Source organism: Trifolium pratense, linkage group LG7 (assembly GCF_020283565.1).
Source record: "Trifolium pratense cultivar HEN17-A07 linkage group LG7, ARS_RC_1.1, whole genome shotgun sequence".
Taxonomy (NCBI): Eukaryota; Viridiplantae; Streptophyta; class Magnoliopsida; order Fabales; family Fabaceae; genus Trifolium; species Trifolium pratense.
The window spans coordinates 7108356-7129210 of record NC_060065.1 but is presented as its reverse complement, the minus strand read 5'-3'; the positions used below and the strand labels follow the sequence as shown (position 1 = coordinate 7129210).

The 20855-nt window shown below is 31.9% G+C and overlaps 3 protein-coding genes across 3 annotated transcripts; 1 reads left to right on the top strand and 2 right to left on the bottom strand.

Annotated features, from left to right (window-relative positions):
• Nucleotides 1–10018: 10018 nt before the first annotated feature.
• Nucleotides 10019–12499, bottom strand: LOC123895755. The gene is made up of 6 exons (XM_045946245.1): nucleotides 11998–12499; nucleotides 11687–11867; nucleotides 11296–11566; nucleotides 11098–11200; nucleotides 10814–11002; nucleotides 10019–10680 (listed from the first exon to the last, which is right to left on the bottom strand). Exons 1-6 carry the CDS (start codon nucleotides 12445–12447, stop codon nucleotides 10441–10443), a joined length of 1434 nt encoding a protein of 477 aa, XP_045802201.1. The 5' UTR covers nucleotides 12448–12499; the 3' UTR covers nucleotides 10019–10440.
• A 403-nt stretch (nucleotides 12500–12902) lies between these two features.
• On the top strand, nucleotides 12903–17064 carry LOC123894248. Its single transcript, XM_045944192.1, has 5 exons — nucleotides 12903–13054; nucleotides 13219–13486; nucleotides 13893–13998; nucleotides 15956–16099; nucleotides 16450–17064. Exons 2-5 carry the CDS (start codon nucleotides 13236–13238, stop codon nucleotides 16711–16713), a joined length of 765 nt encoding a protein of 254 aa, XP_045800148.1. The 5' UTR covers nucleotides 12903–13054; nucleotides 13219–13235; the 3' UTR covers nucleotides 16714–17064.
• Nucleotides 17065–17954: 890 nt separating this feature from the next.
• LOC123894247 lies at nucleotides 17955–20039 on the bottom strand. The gene is made up of 3 exons (XM_045944191.1): nucleotides 19646–20039; nucleotides 18686–18844; nucleotides 17955–18536 (listed from the first exon to the last, which is right to left on the bottom strand). Exons 1-3 carry the CDS (start codon nucleotides 19919–19921, stop codon nucleotides 18174–18176), a joined length of 798 nt encoding a protein of 265 aa, XP_045800147.1. The 5' UTR covers nucleotides 19922–20039; the 3' UTR covers nucleotides 17955–18173.
• Between the last annotated feature and the right edge of the window lie 816 nt (nucleotides 20040–20855).

Here is a 20855-nt window from a genome sequence, read left to right as displayed (position 1 = left end):
CAATAAATCAGGTTCAATAACTTTGTCGATAAAACACATCAGAGACATGAGATTTATCACAAACAAAGTATTTCATAATATATATTTATCTTGAATGGAGGTCTTGCACATGATCGTAGATATGATGACCAATATATTCTTAATCCTTTAGCTTCTTTTTGAATCACTTTAGCACATTTGAATATTTGATCACAAAGTAATGATACAATTATTATCTGCACAGACCAACCCAAATAGATAAATTTCAATTCTAACTATAAGTAAATTACAAACCAATTAATATTCATCATCAGGAATAAGGGCATTCCACGACTTAATAAAATTACATACCATATATTAAAGAAAAATACCAAGACCTAGAAAACCATCAACAATTAATCATTAATATCAATCAAACGATACCGCGTCTACAATAATCATCGCAATCTTCACAATCTGCCAGATCTATTTCAACGACCTCAATATAAAAAACAATCTTAAATTCTTTCTCTCCAAATTGTTGTCCCATTGAAATGCAATTTTCAACAATATAGGGTTCAATATAATTAGCTAAATCCTTGCTAATGGGTAAATTGGCCAACCTTCGAGATAAAATGAAAGATAAAATAGAGAGATAGAAAAGAGGAATCTTGAAACTGTATTTATAGATAGGAGATACAATAAAATCACTTTCGGTTGGTATAGGTTGAAGTCCAGCCAAAGGCTGAACAAAAAGCTTATAGAATCCTTGTACATGAAGTTCTATTGTTATTGCTTTTTCATCGGAACTATTTGCAGACACTTTAGTAGTTTCTGCACTAATTGTGTGGTTATAGATTTTGCTAGGAATTTTAAGTTTCCATAGATCTAACATTTGGAGTGGAGTAAGGTTTGTGGGATTATTTGAGGAAGAAGACATTGAAATGGAGTAAGGTTTGTGGAGTAAGGTTTGCACACGTTACCTTGGTGTGAATAATCTCATCTATGAATATATGATTTTATAGAGTATAGATAGGAGAGTGTTAGAAGGTACTCCCTCCGGCCTCGTATCTAAGCAAAAGTATCATTTTTATGTTCATTGAAAAAATGATGTATTTAGTCTAAATTTTAGACTAAATTTTAGACTAAATACATCCATTTTTCAAATAATCTAAAAAAGTTATTTTTAATTACATATAAGGCCGAAAGGAATACGGTATGTTTATAGATTAAAATTAATATTTGCATTGGATCCTGCTCCCTCCAATCTTAAATATTAGTAAAAATTATAACGTATTTGATCAAGTATAGACTAAATACATTTTGATTATATTTAAGATCGAATGAATGAAGTATACGTATAAATATGGCTGTTCCTAGATTTAACCAAACAATGAGGTATGTCAGAATTTTTCTTCTCACTGGGAGCACATGTGGAGTAAAAGTATAATCTAAAGACTCAAAGGAATATAATTATTACCTATAGTGATGAACTGTATTGGTCAAAAAAAAAAACTATGATGAATATCGGTAATTAATGAAATTACTGTGTACACAAAAAATATGGAAACAACAATCAAACCTGCAAACAGTATGGCAGGTAGAATATGTTGCGCGTGGACCGGGATTGTGGATTGTGTGAGACTGTAGTGCCACATTCACATGACTTTGGTTCTTTGTAGCTTACATTTTTCCTTAACAGGTTTTTGCAAGAGAACAAATAGAGTATCTTACTGCTCAAGCATGGCTTACTTCAAGTAAAGAAATAGAACAGAAGGTTTGTAATTACTTTTTGCATCATCACTCGACGTATTCACATCATTTTAATACTTTTTCTTGTACCACATCATTTTAATTAGCAGGTTTCAAAATTGAGCTTACAAACCGGCTTTTTCTTGCCACGTTACACGTTATGATTACAATTTTCCATCTTCTCCTTCACCAGACTAACAGCCTATGCCACATGAAACCACCGTTCACCCACACCAAAATTTCCCCAATTATACAATGGAAGATGCGAAAAACTAATTTCACTAATTTCTCAACCTATTCACAGGAACAATCCCTGGTGAAATAGTTAAAACCTCAAATGGATGTGGGTCAACAGACCGAGACTACCGACTTTCAGAAGACGGCGGCGGAGTATCTAAGAGGATATCAGAATCGAAAGAGCAGAGACTGAATTCGGTGGTGAGAATCAAAGTCGATGTCGACCGAATAAGGGATTCACAGCGGCGGTGAAAGGAATAACAAAGAGATTTAGGATTTCTTTTAAAGCATATTCATTCAATAAAAAAAACAAACCAAATGGCAAATTAGCGTCAATACTATTAATTCAAACGGACACGATTAAAACAATGGTACACCGACTTTTCCAGGTAAAACTCACACAAACCCGGTCCTAATGCATATATAAAAAGGCAACCATCATATATAAAAAACCAAAGAATTTAGTTTTTTAAATTTGAGTTACCCTATTTAATATATAATTTTTTAAAAAATCAGTGATAACTAAATTTCAACAGCGAGCATAAAGTCCCTAACTGCATACTCGGATAAACTAAACCAATTACCATTTCGATGTATTATATATGACAAAATGACACAAAAAAAAATTATATATAAATACTCCATCCCATCTTAATTATAAGCAAATTTTAAGCAAATTTTCACTTTTTAATTTCAATCAATAACTAATATATTCAGCCTTAATTATAAATCACATACAGTATCAAATATATCTAAAAATAAAAAATTTACTTATAAAAAAACCCAAAATAACCAATGTTTAACTAAAAATATAAATAATTTTTCAAAAAAAAACTAAAAATATAAATAAGAATAAATAAAAGACACAAATGTGGCTGAATATATGACTATGAGTTATTACAATATAAATTGATTGACAACTCAGAAGATATCGTCCCTATTTTGGTATAAACCAACTGAACACACAATAGGGGTACCCAATGTTTAGTAGTGCACAATAAATAGAAAGATATATTCATAGATATCAAACAAACAGTATGTTCCATAATATGACTATATTTAATTAAAGGGTGGTCGAAATAATAATTAACCATGTGTACTATTTCTATGAAAAAAAATAATTTTTCGTTACAATGTTAATCACAAGCTCAAGTTTAATTGAAATATAAAACAGTCGAAATAATAATGTTACAATAAATTTGAAATAAAATATAAATTCGAGATTAAGAATAGGAATATAAAAGGAATAATATCAATACTATATCCGTCCAAACATAATTGTGACAATTTGATCGTGTGCACTATTAATAAAAAAAATTGACAATATTTTTTTACAAATATATAAAGAACAATATTAACATATGAGATATTGTCAGATTTGTCTCAATGAGTACCGTCAAAATATATCTCTTATATAAAAAAATTATAAATTATTGAATATTTTTGTTGAATATATTAATTAATTGATTTCAGTTGATGAGGGAGTTGATAAATTCCATGCCCAATTGGAGATATTAATTTCAAATATAACTTGCTAAATTTTAAACAAATTATTTAAAACAGGTGTGTGTAAAAATATTTTACTTATAAGAGATAAATTATTGAATATTCTCAATAAGTATAGAACATGAATTTATAAGAATCAGAATAAGAATTAGAATAAGAATCAAAATATAATTCAAGATATATATCTCTTATAATTAAATAAAATGAGAAAATAGCTTATCTTTAATTAATACATAAATCAATATTTATGTTCAACGAACACCATAATTTAATTTAAGAAACAACAAAAAGTTACAACGAATTTTTAAATACATCCCTACTAATAGTACATAATTCATGCTAAGATTTAACAAACATACTTTTATTCGACAAACAACACAAAATACGAAAAACAAAACAAAATTTTAAACATATCCTTACTGATTCTACATAATCCAAGCTATGATTAGCAAGAACAAAACAATTAGAACCATAAAAAATGAGTTAACTTTTCCAAATTCTTCATGGTGGAAAATCACGAAACAGATCCAAGTAATGGTAAGAATAGAAGTCATTAGTAAAAGATATTTTGCCATTTAGAAAATAGAAGGGGAGTTTTTTTAGATTGGTATATTTATGAATGAAATTGAGGAATTTATAGATAAATGTTGATACTATTCAACCGTACAGTATAACTGTTGACGGGCGTTGTTACCGTTGTGGAGTTCGACTTATATTACAAAAATTAATAAAACCGACAACCTACTGTGAAGCGTGCTAGACTGTACCAAGGAGCGTCGGGAGACGGGAAAACTATTCATGATGTACGACGTGTCAATAAAAGTTATTTTTCAATATTTTAAATGTAAATATTTTTGTTTTTCTTTATAAAAACAACAAATTTCAAGTAATAATGCTAATTAAACAAAAATAATAAAATAATATAATACTATTTTATATTTAAGTTGAAATGATATCATTAATATTGGATAAAAGTTAACCGATAACAAAGGAAGTTGAAAATAAAAACTCATATAAATAACTAAAAATAGAATCAAGAGATTGTGCGCATTTTACTGAAATGCACTACAACATGATGCTAGTTCATACATCAATTTTGTAAACGTGAGCCATGTTATTTGGGTTGACGACATCAAATTTGAAACGCAATGTATCACCTGCATGGAAATTATTGATTTTACAAAAATCATTCCAAGCGAGTCCAATAGAAGTTGTCACAAATGGATCTTCGGTAGATGCAACATCAAAAGAAATAATAAGTCCACTGTCACAACTCACAACGCACAATTATATTCTGAGATTTGTGAAATCGAACGTATCCTTCAAAGTGGTTGAATATACTCTAACATGTGAAAATTAAACAAAAAAGTTGTAAATAGATACACAAATCATTAAAAATATATTTAAAAAAAAAAGCAAACAAACAAAATCTTACCAGATAAGGCTTGTTTATGGTATCGTCCGTTAAACGAACAGAATAATTCCAAGTAGATCCATATCTCATTGAACGACTATGATAAACAGGAATATCAAAGTTATATTTAAGAGGACTAATCGAAATTAAACGAAAAATATCATTGCCATAGTATCCTAATTTGACAAATTGATCTCCATAAAACTCAAATACATTTGGCATCTCCTTCCAACCAAATGTAATAAGAGGTTGAGAAATACTTAGATTTGAAGTTACAATAAGGCTTTTGTCGACAAAATTAGATATCTCCCAAGAAGAACTCAATCTTTGAGAAAACTTGTCCATGAATTTTGGCTCAATTTCACCAAATTCCTACAATCATAGTAATAATTAAAATAAGCCAACTACTCCACATTAAAAATAACACAGAATAATACACCAAGCAGTATAACCAACAACCAATTACAATAAATATAAAATTATAAAATAACCTGATTAACTAAAAAAAGAGTGATGAAAGATGCCTTTGGTAATACATCAATAAGGTGTTCATATTTATTATCCATTTTTTATGGGATTGATGAAAGGGGGATATAATGAATATCATACATAATATGACATATTTATAATGAAACTTTGAAACATATAGAGATAAAAATAAAAAAAATAAAAATTTGAAACATATAGGACCCACTAAGGATGACTAAAATTCAAACAATAAAAATGGAATCACCCAAAATATTTCCTTTGTTGAAATTGGTATAGTTGAATGGAAAAATATTGATCTGCTAAGTCGTTGATTGGAATAAATAACACTGTTTATGTCAATCAAATACTATTGAATTATATATATATATATATAAATTACACCGGTGCAAAGCCAATGAAAACTCACACACACAAAGTGGAGTGACCAGGGTTCGAACCCCGATCCCGACGTCCGACACTAGCAATTTCGGCATTTCTGCCAATTGAGCTAGGATTTGTGGACCACCAAATACTCTCTCTATCATCTAATTAAAAGAAAAATTATCATCATAAATTCATTATCCGTGTTTCCGTTTTTATTTCCTCGATTTTTTTTATTAGCTCATAAAAACATAGCAGAGCTTAAATTATGGAATTTCCTACTGGTTTCGTAGTGTTAATTCGTTTTTATTTTACTACTAATTAGTATTCTTTATTAGTTGTCTCTTCGTTTTTTTTTTTATGAACTCTCTCTTATAAGAGCAATGAGTTTTATTTTCATAAAATTTAATTTAAATACAATTTTAATAAACATGAAATAAAAGAAGGTAATTATCAGCTATGGATGATTCAGAAAGGCATATGACAAATTTAATAATTTTTCTTAAAAATAGTCATGGGACAAACTAAAGCACGAGGTTTGGCATTCCTGTGATTCGAACTTGAAAAACATAAGTCATGCTACCAAAATAAGGAAGCAAATAAGGAAGTAGTATAATTGCGATTTTAATGATAAAATATTTGTTTAGTAATAGATTTAAACATTTGGATCAAATGAAACCAACGGATGAAATTTGTTGTGAAATTAATTTTTAAATCTTGGTGTCATTCGATCATAATCTTGTATATATAATCGATACCAACAAATATCCCATAAACGAAACTAAAATCTACCATGGTTAAAAAAAAAAACCTACAAACATATATAAGTAGCTGAGCTATTAATGATCGATCAAAACCAACCCCTCTATGTATGGAATAGGATTCCGTGCAGTAAATTTTTCACGCAGTTTCACGCGGTTTCGGATCTCAGCCGTCCGATCATAAATGAATGGTTCAGATTACAAACAGTTGATTTTATTAATATATAATCTGGAACGTCTAATTTTAATCTAACGGCCGAAATCCAAAACAACGTGAAACTGCGTGCAAAATACACTGCAGGAAATCCAGATCCCTCTATGTATCCTAGAAAATATCCAAAATGGTATTTCCCTTAATAAATTTGTTATTTGAGAGTCTATTTGGTTCGAGTTAGATGAAGGGGGGAATGTAACGTAAGAAAATAATCTTGACAATTTTTTTTTATTAAATCAATTTTTCTTCAAACAGCCCTGAATGTCAGTTTTTAGTTTAATATAAAAAAGAATAGAGAGTACGCAAAGCTAATTTTTTCAATTGAATAAAATAAATAATAATACAATTAAACATAGATACAGTTTGATCCTACTCATTTTTCACTTTTTTTCTTCTCCTTATAAGTAGTAAATCAGTAAAAAATTGTGCTCGAACTAACTTCTCGTTGTTTTATACTTCTTTATTTTATTTTTCTAATTCTTCTAAGTAGAAATAAGGCCAAATATAATTTTTTACTTCTCTATTTCTTTTAAAGAGATGTAGAAAAGTAAAAAATAAATATGTCAAACGGGGACATTACGAAATCAATAATTACTGTTAAGTCTAATTAAACATAATTACTTATTAATCAATTAAATCATTTATCTGTCTATTAATACTCTCTCCAAATAATGATTTTGTTTAGCAAAATTTAGCATTCCTATAACGTAATTATAAAAATAAAAAAAGAAAACCCAACAAATTTTATAGAACAAATCGGAAAAAAAATCCATATCTGGAGAAATAATAAAGCTGTATTTGGCCTTCCAACCATATTCTCTTGAACATAGTCGTACGGTTCTGATTTGTGGATGGGGTTCACGTGGGCCGTGATGTATAATGGCCAGTTTAAATGTAAAAGTTAACAATTGTTTGTTATCTCATTTTAGTAATGTTTCTATATAAAATAATATTTGTTTGGAATGTTCCAATAGAATAAAAAAAACATTAAACATTTTTATACGAAAATTTTAAGTTGGTTTATAAGATGAGGTGCGAAGAAATGAGATAAAAATATAAATCAAAGTTTTTATGAGAAATAAATGGAATAGAATCAGAATAAAATTAGAGAATCAGAATCAAAATATAATGAACATAATTATAAAGAATATATTCTTTTTAAAATAACTAAGAATAATCATTATCATATAAATAATTTTTTTTTATGAGAATATAAACGGAATAGAATCAGAATAAAATGGGAGAATCAGAATCACTTAAAAAGAATATATTCCTTTAAAATAAAGTAATAAGTAGAATACATTACTTGACAATAATCAATTCATCCAAGCATAATGAGCAATCCAAGCTAAAATTAATAAGGGTATGACGGTAATTACAGCAATTATCAGTAAAAAGTAACCTATTTCTTCAACTTTGATCACATCAATAAATAAAAGTAGAAAAGAAAGAAGAGTGATGACGAATAGTATAAGCTTAGACATCATGAAAATGCTGAATGATATGTGATTACTGAAAAAACATATATCTTTATATAATGAATAAAGTTACTGTTAAATGATAAATCGTACCGTTGGTGAATAGTAAATTTACCGACATTGTTACTGTTTATTACCGTTGTAGAATGTACAGATAAATCAATATAATATAAACATAATTATGTTGGTTTATCTGTCCATTCTACTAAAATTAAATATAATTATGTTCCAAATACTTCATAATTAATAATAAAAATAATAAGGAAGCAAGTGATAATAAGAAAAGAAGTACCCTAATAAAAGATATTTTGCCATTAAGAAAACAAAATAAACTATTTTAAATATCTCTAAATTTATTAGATTGAAATGAAATATATTGTTACTATTTAGTTGTTTCTTATTGTTTTATTATGAAGAGTATTTATACTCTTGGTTTTTTTGTATTGACTGTATTTTCGTCCTTATTATATATATTTTATATGCCATTCAAAAAAAAAAATATTGTTACTATTAAGGGATGGATGTTACCGTTGGATAGAACAATTACCGTTATAGTCTTTACTTTAAAATCAGTCTTATTTTTTTTGGTGAGGAAAAGTCTTTAATTGGGGTATGACTAACACATAGCCTAGGGAGACTAAATAAGAAGAAATCATATCATCAGACAAGCAATGTAGATTTACTAATTAACAATAAACACATGAATTTTATAATTTATAATGTCACCATATCCCATATAATTCAAACTCTAAATAATTAAAAGGCATGTGGCAAAAAAATTATTAATTAAAAGGCTTGAGATAACATGTGATATCCTTTATCACACTTATTTTATGTGGCTATCAGTTTTGAAACGAACAAAATCTCCGGATTTGAATCACAGTGCATAACTCTTTTGAACAAAATTTCAATAGACTTGGCAAGTTGCATCATCAGATTCATCTTTCCCCTCCACCTTCTCTTTTTTAGCTTCAGCGGAACAACACATCCACAACCAGAAGGCACTGAAGCCAACCTTTCCTCATGAGATGCAACAAACTCAGCTAAATCATTGCCCTTAATTTCATACAAAAAAAAAAAACTCAATCCTATCATCTTCTACTCTGTTCCAACCTATCCAAAGATGTCCTTCATATGATTAATTATACCGATTAAAAACTAAATTTTGGTTATAAAATTTTTTTTTTAATAGAAAGATGAAATAAGTGTGATGCAGTACAGAGCATCATAACATCTTTGATCCAACGCAGAGTATTCGGTCGGTTGGAATATTTTCCCTTTACCATTTCTTATTTATGGGCTAAAAAAAAAAAAGAAAAATCAAAGTATAATATATCACAGTTTACAATTGCAGCAAACAATTGGGTCACAGGAAGTAGAATTAAACACTCAGTGGCCCAAACCTTATAACAAAAATCTCATGCAATTTTTCAAATCCCACCCACTGTTTCTCTTCAACCTACCATGTATTTCGAAATATTAATTCAGTGGGAAAAATTATTTATGTATTTATAAAAAAAAATTTAATTTATATGCACAGTCGGTGTAAGGTTATTTTATACATGCGTCAAATAATATACGAACATATCGTGTATGGTAATTAAAAATATGTGATGTGTCATATTCACTAAATGATGTGGCAACGCGTAATAAGATGTATGTGTAAAAAAAAATTACACCAACGGTGCACAACAATTAAACTCTTATAAAAATTCCAATGTTGTTACCTTTCATATTAAAATTCAATCCACTTGAAAGGAATTTAACGTGGTAATTAAGTTTAAAAATTAAGTAAGATTATCTACTCTATTGGCGATAAAATCCAGTGCTTCGGAATAAACTTTAGCGCTGCTAAAAGAATAGATGATATTATCTATTTTATTAATGCATTGTTGGGACAGCCTGACCAAACATTAGATGCAGCAAAATATAACTTACACAAGTACATCCTTTAAACATGACCAAACAACCAAGTTGAATTAATCCTACGCACATAGAATGAAAAATATGACTAAACATACAGCCACAGTACATTGAAACATTAGATAATGTGACATATACTCCCTCCGGCTTTTTTAGATTCATTGGAAAATGAATGTATTTAGTCTAAAATATAGACCAAATATATTACTTTTTCAATGAATCTAAAAAAGTTATTTTTGTTTACATATGAAACAGGAAGAAGTATTAACACAAGATGTACCAAACTATAACATTTAAGGAGTACACACGTCAACCAAAAACTTTTGGCTTAAATCATACTTCACTTAATTAGCATTCAAAGATGTTCCTTTCACCGGTGCACTCACTAAAGGCATACGACAATTTCTTCCTAGCTTTGATCAAATTTGAGGTAGAGAATGATCCAGTGGTAACACAAGAAAAATTTGATGGAGTTTCTAGATCAATCAAAGGCTTCTTCCCTTTAGTGATAAATTTCTGCACACTTGAAACTAATACACTATCGTGCGCCTCCACGTCAAGTTGGGCAAATGGATCAATATATATCGACTGCATTTAAATAGGAGCATGAAATTAACGAAAATTAGGTTACAACAGCAGGGGTTGAATGTAACAAAATCTAATTAAGAATATTGTTTATCTCAAGAACTAAAAAAATAAAGTTTTTCCAAATTATAACAACCTTCGTAGGAGTAAAGTTATTGCCAAGCTCATGGAAACGACGAACAGATCCCTCTTCATCGGTCATGTTTATGATTTCTACATAATCTTCAAACCTATACTCTGATCTAGAAGTCTTCCTAGCTATGAAAAGAATTTCTTTCCCCTCAAAAGCCTTGCTTCCATAATGAGCCAATGCATGTTCTATTCCCTATAAGAATGACCAATCGAATGCAGTTAGCATTGGCACATAGATTAATTACAAATTTCAGACGACTAATACCAATTTTTAAAAACAATTCTAACCAATGAACTATGATTAAGGCAGTGAATTCCTCGAAGAGGAGAATGTGTCGACTGAATAAGAACAGTTGATGTCCCATCGTCAATTGCGATCTGTAACTTAAACCTAAAAAAATATAAAATTAAATTAAATATATCTATACATTTTATGATTAATATCTACTATAAATAAGTAAAAAAATAATCGTTAACCGAACATACATCGAGGATACACAGAAAACGTGGATATTGCATTGGACACAGAAGTAACATCCAACCCATATGTCAAGAAAATTTCCACACTTGCAAACGGGATACCACCACTTATTTATGTGAAATATACCTACAACTCGAGCACATAACACGAAAAATCCGGACTCCTGTGTATCGATAAATTCACGAACAGTTTTGTGTGGATAAAAACGATCAAATGGAGTGATATCAGTCACCACGACAGAATTGGAATGTTTCCCATGAATAAGAGAGTATACACCTCCAGAATTTGATAATCTATGATAAAAATCAATTCAATAAATAGCTTTAATAAAAAACAGTATATAGAAATAATAACTAAAAAAATAAATTAAATCATGGAGTTCAACTCATTAGGCACCATTTCCATCTATCAGCACCATTTCCATAGAGTTCAACTCATTAGGCTTCATAAAAGAAGAAATTGCCCACATACGGAGGACACGAACTTTGAACTTCCATGAATTATGCCCAGGAAGAACATCGCACAACATGTCAAATTGGGTTGCCATTTCGAAATCGAATTGGATGACTGATTCAGCCTCAAATGCAATGGAAGAAGAAAAGAAATTATGGATATTTATAAGTGAGAATCACAAACAATAACACACTGTTGAGAATAGTCTTATTCAAATGATTATAGAGAAAAGAAGAATCAGAATATATTCTTACCCAATTGCTAGAAACAAAGCCGCATAGTATTCCCATAATCAGAATCAATTTACGCGCGCAAAGCTTTTGAAAAACGAATCTAAAACACCCTATTAAGCTGGAACAATCGCACATGATAAGCTGGCAGTGTTTCTGTGAGCATGTTGGTGTGAAAGCTCCTGGAACGGCGAAGAGAACGGCTTTTTTGCCTTTTGTTAGGTCGGAAACTGTTATGGTTTGGACTTCGCCGGCGGGGTCGAGGTATGAGAAGGTGGATTCGGGAAGTTTGTCGCCGACGGAGATGGTGGCGGAGATTTTGGATGAAGTGGAAAATCGGAGAGGTTTTGGGTTGAAACGGTTGAGTTTGAGGGGGAGGGTAAAATTGGAAGAGAGGGTTTTGGTTTTGGGAGATAAGAGTGATGTGGTGGTGGAAGAAGAGAGGAGTCTAGAGAAAGAGAGAGATGTATCCATTGATGAGAATTTTGAGGTACAATCTAATAGTAAAAACCCTATTTTTTCTAAACAAACAGTGGCCCAATCAAGGAGAGTTCAGTATTTTGAAAACTGGATGATTTTTGGCTGAAATAGTTCTCGACGAATGGGTTTGCATTGTTAATATATAGGATAGTTTGTTTTCTTCAAGTTGTTTAATAGGTTAGTGAGCATAGATTCCGACAGGGCCACTTGCGTATAAACTAACATTTTGTGCAAAAGGTTGATGGAAGGGAAGAATTTGAAATACAAGTCAAGGGATTACTTCCTATGGTCCTAACATGAGTCAGATATATTAGATTCTCAATGAATCTAAAACGTAGATTTTGTCTTATATTTAGGATCGGAGGAAGTAAATCTAACATTTATTAAGAGACAAAGAAAACAAATCTAATAAATAGTTAAGAGACCTAAAGAGTAATTGAGCTTTAATAAAAAAAATAAAACTTTTTTGGGCTTGTACCAAAAAGGAAGGGTACTAAACCGTAACAATGCTTGAAATGCAAGAATTTGAAGTAATTCCACCGACTTACACTGAATCAGTTCCATCGTTTGTGTTGCGATTCTTTTCTGAAACTCTGCAAAGGTAAAAGAAACTCGTATCCCTCTATTTCCTTTATTCATTCATTCATTCATTCTGTAATCTGTATCGTTGATGCTTCTTCCGTATTGTATAAAATTCAGTAATAGAACGTTAGAATTGCACTTATTAGGGTTTGAACGTGCATTGTCTGGATTCCCTTGATGCAGGTCAGGTGTTTGATATAATGGAGGAAGGAGATAACATTCGCGATGCCATGTATGAGGATGTTGACATGATTGATGTTGAAGAAGGAGAGTTCGTGGAGTCCAATTCGCAAAATTTTATTAGTGCTGGAGATATCAATGAACCAAACCAACAAACTCATAGCGAGAACTCAAAGTGTGGAGCTAGCAAGAAGAAAAAGAAGAAGAAGAATAAGAGAAAGAGAAAGGGTTCAGGATCAGGATCAGGATCTAATGGCATGAACATAGACAGGTAGGTTTAACATTCTACTGCTTTGTTAGTACAACAGTTATTCAACCTATGCAATTTGTATGGGAAAGTATGGAGAAGAAGTCTGCTGTTCAAATGTATTTCGTTACTCCAAGCTTAGCTTTAATGCTTATTTATTGGTCTAGCCTCAAAAACCTTATTGACGGCGTTGTAAAATTATTTACCTTTGTGGCCCAATAGAATTTGGAATTCAGTTCTAAGGGTTTTGCTTGCATTCTTCTATTCCTTTTTTATTTAGTTTAAAATTGTATGTACCATTGTTAATTGCTCGTTTGTTTTCACAACCTCGCCTACCTTGAAGTGAATTGAATGTAAGCATAAGGTTATTGTTTTGTTTGTCCATGTAACAAATGTATATCAGCCTTCTAACAAATTATGTGCTATACAGATTTGTGTTAGATACCTGTCGCCGTTTGAAAGAGAAAAAGTCATACATGGTATACACTGCTGCGGGTTGTCTTGGAATCTCTGCATTAAGTGATATCATCAAAGAGGTATTGGAACCCTATTATGCACCCAGTTTTGATTTAATAAGCAAGTTTACTCTGTTCATTAGTTTATCTTTAACATTTTCTGTGAAATTCCACTGCCACTTGGAAGTTGGAAAACAATTCTATGACCCACCAAAGTAGTACTGTTTCAAATGAATTAAATAATATTGGTGATACTGTTTGATAGTATGTGGTATTGGTCTACTTGAAGATATTACTTACTTGCAGGATGTACCGATCCAACCATCTTGTTTTTCTTTCATCAAAAGCTGCTGAAGGATTCCTGTGCTGCAAATTGCTATCTATTATCACTTAATTTCTTACCCAGGCATCTTGTCTTAGTTCCCACTCATTTTCTCCATTCTTCTTCTTACAATGAGTTCGTAATTCTAAATCTCTCCCTTTCTTCTTCTGATTATATGGAAGTTTTTGCTTCCCAGATTGATCATCAATGGTGGTGTTAGTTTGACAGGATAACTGAGATATTGTTCTCTGCGCTGTTAACAGTTGTTAGAATTATCTTTATTTTCTGGTATGTATTGTGTTAGCCACACGGAACACATTGTGCGATGCTTTCCACAACCTTTGTTTTAATCTTACAAATTACTAGTATGTCAAGTTCATATGGTCCTATGGCAACTTTCTGAATATTTCTAACCTTGGCTTCACTCACTTGTTCAATGGCCACTCATTTAATCTCCTGCTGGAATATTTTTTGTATCCTTTGAAATAAACTGTTATTTTTGTGATCTATTTTACCTCTCTTGAATGGGAATATGGCTATGGTATGGAGCAGATATAATTTGCTCACTTGCCTGCTAAAGGAAAGGTGAGAGTTAAGGTTATTCTATTTGGACGAGTCTTGAGTTAGTTGTGCTTATCCACTCTTTCAAGTACCATACAGCCGTTCATAATTTCTGATGTGTGTAATTTTGTCCCTAACCTTGCAGATTTTTCTTCCAGATGCTAGTTTGCTCCTTCCAATCCTCTGCTTGATCTTTGGTGTTCCTGGCCGAATCGCTTCATTATTTACAAATTGTCAATTGTGAAGGTTGATGTTCACATTTGTTACTTCAATTTTTCAGACCCTGTTCATACGTACAGAATTTTTTTCACTTTTAAACCCATAATGGATTTTCTATGCTTGTGTTCATTGGGCTGGTGAAGGGGAAACTAATGAGTAATGACTATTAAGTCATTGATGTAGTCAATTTTGCCCACTAAAATGTAGCAACCAACAATTTCAGAGCTGAAATTGGATATCTTTTATGTAAAGAACATATTGCCTGATTATCTCAATGACATTTTACTTATGAAACCATCTTTCCTTTGCTTTTTGGTGTTGTACCATTTATTTTTGTAATTAACTTACATTGCTGACTAGCTAAAAAATAAAGAAACTATGGTACTACTAAGATTTTCCTTTAAATATGGCAGGTGTTTTCAGAAGACTAGTGTTTAGTTTAATTGGCTTTACCATCAAACCTAAATGTGGGATAGTCTCACTGAAAACTGTATATAACTTTGGATCTAGTTTTTTTTTTTAGGATGGGAAAGCCATTGACTTTTCGTCATCTGCTTACTGGAATCTGCAGCTTTCTTCTGTGCCAAGATTTCTGAATCTAAACTAGCATTATCAAGCAGTGGGAACTGGGGGTTTCATTGGCTTCGCTGAAATTTTTGGACATTATACCAATAAAAATATCATCTCCACTCTGTTTTTCTTCTTTTTGTATTTGATATAGTGACTTTGGCATTATATTTTATTATTGTACATGTCATATACTTCGCATGGAATCATGGTGCATAGTACCCACTATCCATCATGTATATATTACGTATGCATTAGACTTGCTTACTTAGTGTCATAATGAAAGGACCTGTTTTTTGTTTTATTGATTTTGTCAATAGATAATATGCCCAAGTTGATACGTTGTAAATTTGCATGTGGAGGTCCCAGGTTTATGCAGTACAGGCTTGCGGGGGCCAAAAGACTGCTGATGGTAGACGATTCCGTAATGGGGGTGGCATTTTGTGGAACATCATAAAAGTTCGGGATCCAAATGCCTACAAAGAGATAATGAAAAAGGCTAAGGAGTTTGAGGTATGTGAATAATCTTTGTATTTTTGGGTGGGGAGGAACCTAGGACTTTATCTTGTCTTGTTGATTTGTGGTTGGTGACGACTAAAGGTTGGGATTCACAAAAATAAGATTGCTATTCTGTCATCTGTCATGCATGTATAATTGTATATAGTAACTATTAAGTAGGCGTTCTTCGTTTCTCTATCCAAATAAATTAAGCTTTTCTTTGTTATAAATGATGGTGCAGCTCTTTATTTGTTATATCTACATGCTTTTGCTCAAAAATAATGTTATCTAGATTCTTCAAATTGTTATTTGCTTCTAAATAACTACTTATTTAAGTCGTTGCCATCTTGTTTATATTAATGCAGAAACAATTCAGGAAGCCAAATGTTAATCAACTAAATGTGGCAAAGAAAGAGGATTCTTCTGAAGGAGTGGCCTTTTCATTTGCTGGGAGTGACCAGGGAAATGTTTCGGACAGTGCCTTTCTTGCATCAGAAATGCAAAATCAACATGAACCAGTTACTTCTAAAGAAAAATCTACATCTGTTCATGATAGGTTAAGGATACCCGTTTCCTATGACGATGATCTGCTCGGAGAAAACCCAGTCAATGATGCAACCTGGCTCTAAAAAGAAAGTGGCCTTCGTCACTAGACATGTTCTCCGTCTACGATGGAAGTCTACCGAAGCATCTCTTTCATCTCTCTCAGGCGAAGGCGCCATTCTTCTTTCCTGCCGACCTTTTTGCTTTTTTTAAAATGATGGATGAAGTGATGCACTTGCCTCAGATAGATATCGATTTATGTGTTGATAACTGAACTTGATCACGTTCTGAATTTATGAAAAAGAAACAGAACTGCAAGTCTTTTTTACTTGTCATCATAAAATTAGGAGTTTGAAATTACTTTCCTCATAATTGTTACGTGCTCAATGTATAAATTATGTTGCAGTTTCATCATTTTTCTAATCACCACATCAATTGGTGCACAAGAATTAGTCGAATACAGGGATTTTACTTATTTTTTGTTGATAGACGAAATGGTAAAACCATTGAAAATTCACACACACACAAAGTGGAGTGACCGGGGTTCGAACCCCGGTCCGGACGTCCGACACTAGCAATTTCGGCATTTATGCCCGTTGAGCTAGGATTTGTAGACGTCGAATATAGGGATTTTAATTTTATACAAATTGCAATGTAAAAATTATATAAACAATGCATATAAATAGTTTTTAGACGCAAACAATTTTTTTTTGACAATAATTTGGTCAACACAGGAGTACATTGTAAATCAATTTTTGTGTGTAACAAAAAAAAAAAATCAACTTTTGCGTCTTGAAAATCTATTAATCTTAGAGGGAAATACAAAAATTGCATTGGAGAGATTTGTCTGCTTATTTTTATTCCTCTGCCATCCAAATTTCTAAGGTAAAAATGCTAACGTTTCAGTCAAGAAGTTCTTTTAGAAATACAGTTGTTTTGGTTTTGCAAATGAAACAGTGTTTACGTAGCCTCAGTGGGATCACAGGTGGTACTGATATAAGATGCTAGATTTCATGCTATCATTTAGAATAAAAAGACAATTGGTACTGATAGCATGAAATTTAAAATAAATGTTAAGATGCTAGACCTCATGCTAACTTGAGATTAAAAGACCAGTAGGAACCCAAACCAAACACAGAATTGTCACACTAGTAAAAATTTTGCATTGCAAACTTTTTTTTCTCGACGCAAAATTATGGTCATATTCTACTATCCTTAATTCCTTTGAGAGATAAGATGGCAATACAGCTCCTGAATTTCAAATGGAGGATTTGATTGAACCCCTCCCAGAGAGAAATTTTGATGTCAGCACAGCAACAAAACACTCTGGAAAACAACTTCGGATAAAAACACCAGTTAACTGACAAATTGGCAATCCATACAAATTATTTCACATAAAAAATCAAGTTACACATCATTTACAGAAAACTACCAGGACTCACAAGTCAGATATTGCTAACTCAAAATCCTGGTGCAATTCTAGAAACCAAACACATTAAAACCAGTAACCTAGATGATATAGGAGAACAATTAAACACTGCCATTCTCACTGGCTAGATACTGGAACTGGAGAGTTATCTTCAATAGCCATTGGCTCCACCTGAGGAGCCTTCTTCGCAAGTGATTTAGGTATGTCAATGTACTCTTGGACACAGCGCTGCTGAGGATGCGACAAAAGAATTAACACATGACGGAAAAGAACCCTTGCTAACCCTTGTCCACTCTCCAAGATATAACCCTCGTATTCGGTAACATGTTCAAGAGCTTCCACCAGTGTATCATAGACCTCCTGCGGGCAATTGTCAGGTCCTGGTTTGTCATGAAGGTACATGACATCCAAAGTGAAGAGCTTTTGGTTCACAGGCCACTGATGTTGCGGGCGCACATTTGATCTGCAGTAGAATAAAATCTAGAAAGGAATAATAGCAAACATATTATGATTCATGACAAAATGTAATGTAACCAAAAATAGTTTAAGACTTCAAACCAAACACATGATAATAGATTTACACAAACCAATAAATATGAAAAAAATCACTGATGGCAGCCACCACTCACCACTCTTAAAATGCGACCCTGCATACGAGATTTTCTAGATTCATGAGCAGCAAGTCGAAACAAAGAAGTAAGGTCTGGTTGACTGCTAGATGTAGTAGCCGTAAGCCCTCGCATTGCTGCAATTGTTGATTCAATTTCACTGCTAAACTCTTTCCTCAGCTGTAATAATTATCAAAATGTAATAACTTCAATGAAATAACTAAAATGTAACCACATTTGCCCGTGTAGTATTCTCGGACAACATACACTCCTTTAATGGAATAATGAAAATGTTCACAGCAGGGACGGATCCAAACATTTATCTAACAAGGGGATAAAGTATTTTTTCAATAATAAATAGTATATAAAGATAAAGAACAAGCTAAAATGTTGGTCACTGGATATATGAAACTCTGTCACTATAGTCTCTAGATGTATTAAAATTGCAAACTCATTCATAATGCTTCTTAGTAATTTTATGGACTAAACTGAGCAACGAAAAACACATGAACACTAAATTGACTACCTAAAAACATATTTGAAAACCAAAACAACTTTTTTGGATTTTTTTTTTAAGAAGCTAAATTAGTCCACCCAAATTGGCACAGAAGCACACTCCCAGGTCCCAAGCCAATACCACCGGACCAACCCAAGTGGTTTGGTTGCAACTTTTTTGGATCCTAATTTCATTATATATGAAGGAACTAAGATAAAGGCTGCAAATAGAATCATATAGTTTTTTTTTTTTTTTGGATCCTAATTTCATTATGTTATATATAAGATAATTACACATGAACAAAAAGTAGATGGACAATAAGTTGCGCCGCAGATTTCAGAGATATGTTTGTAATTTCAATACATTCAAAGACTATAGTGACACCTTACACATTCAGAGATCACAATAATTATTCACCCTAAAGCTAAATCACAACGAAATTTTTGACAACATAAAATGAGAAGAATTGGGGTTAGGTTACATACCCATGTAACAGAATTAGAGAGAGTAGCAAAAGCAAAACGATGTTGAGGATTGATGGTGAGTTTGGCGTTAACAAAGAGAATGATAGCTTGTTTAATGGCATCTAAACGTGCGAGGGGTCTTCCATTAGGTCCAGTAGCACCCTTCATTTCAGCCATAGATTGAGGATCAATATCGACACATAATAGTATGTCTTCGTTGTTTATTCGTGAGGGTTGTAGAGTGTACTTGTTGCGTCCCTCGCTTCTATTGCTCCTTTCTCCTTCCACCATTTCCATCGATTTTTCTCTGTTTCTCCCACTGACCGTGCTCAAGAGAAAATTCTCTTTCAGACAAGCTTATTTAGTTATTTATACTCGCGCTCTGTAATCTTTTTCTCACTGTTAGACCATCCTCGGTGTTTTCAACACTCAACACTATTTTTAACACTCATTTAACTTTTATCATTTTTAATAGTTTTTTCATTCAATACTCTACCCCACCACTTTCTCTATTCCACTACTTTTTATTTCATATTCTTATTTAAATTTATATTTTTGTTTTTATGATTACATAAAATTACAATTATCGATTAAAATTAAATTAAAATAATTAACACTTAACGATTTATTTTTTAGTTTTTTGTAATAAAAACAAAATTTATTTAAATAAGTTATACGATACAAATCATCTTAACTTAATTTAAAATACAACACACAAGTAACGTAATTAGTACAATACAAATAATTTAAAATGCAATGCAACACACAAGGTTTCCTTTGTTTGAATTCAGCCCATTCTTTTTCCACCACCTCCGAGGTTTCCTGACTTTTTTTTTTACCCTTTTTATTAGCTGTCTCCCTACCCATATGACGAACACTAGATAGTAGATCCTACAGAGTTTGAGCCAGATGCATCACTCTCGTGAGATCTCTTAGATCCATTACTTCTAGATCCTAATTGACTACTATAACGTGGTTGATCACGGAGAGTATTCCATTCTTCCATTAAAGTGAATCGAATATTCTTCCCACATGTGTATATTTTCTGCGCTTTTGCCAAAACATCATTCTCAGACCAATCGCTTCCTTGGAAACGCTTAGCGCCATCATAAGCGCCAATCCATTTACCCGATATTTTGTTCATATAATTAAAACAGTTTCTGCATGCAACTCCATCACGCGGAGGATCGAATGAGCAATGCTCATTACAATAGTCAGCAATTTGACCTCA

What these genes read in the sequence shown, in the direction of transcription:
- LOC123895755 (XM_045946245.1), bottom strand. Translation starts at nt 12,447, where the DNA reads ATGGATACATCTCTCTCTTTCTCTAGACTCCTCTCTTCTTCCACCACC. An exon ending in GTTTTCTGTGTATCCTCGAT is followed by an intron (nt 11,201 to 11,295) that starts GTATGTTCGGTT and finishes ATATTTTTTTAG; the next exon opens with GTTTAAGTTACAGATCGCAA. An exon ending in ATAACTTTACTCCTACGAAG is followed by an intron (nt 10,681 to 10,813) that starts GTTGTTATAATT and finishes ATTTAAATGCAG; the next exon opens with TCGATATATATTGATCCATT.
- LOC123894248 (XM_045944192.1), top strand. Translation starts at nt 13,236, where the DNA reads ATGGAGGAAGGAGATAACATTCGCGATGCCATGTATGAGGATGTTGAC. An exon ending in TAAGTGATATCATCAAAGAG is followed by an intron (nt 13,999 to 15,955) that starts GTATTGGAACCC and finishes TGGAGGTCCCAG; the next exon opens with GTTTATGCAGTACAGGCTTG. An exon ending in AAAAGGCTAAGGAGTTTGAG is followed by an intron (nt 16,100 to 16,449) that starts GTATGTGAATAA and finishes ATATTAATGCAG; the next exon opens with AAACAATTCAGGAAGCCAAA.
- LOC123894247 (XM_045944191.1), bottom strand. Translation starts at nt 19,921, where the DNA reads ATGGAAATGGTGGAAGGAGAAAGGAGCAATAGAAGCGAGGGACGCAAC. An exon ending in TCTCTAATTCTGTTACATGG is followed by an intron (nt 18,845 to 19,645) that starts GTATGTAACCTA and finishes TAATTATTACAG; the next exon opens with CTGAGGAAAGAGTTTAGCAG. An exon ending in AGGGTCGCATTTTAAGAGTG is followed by an intron (nt 18,537 to 18,685) that starts GTGAGTGGTGGC and finishes ATTCCTTTCTAG; the next exon opens with ATTTTATTCTACTGCAGATC.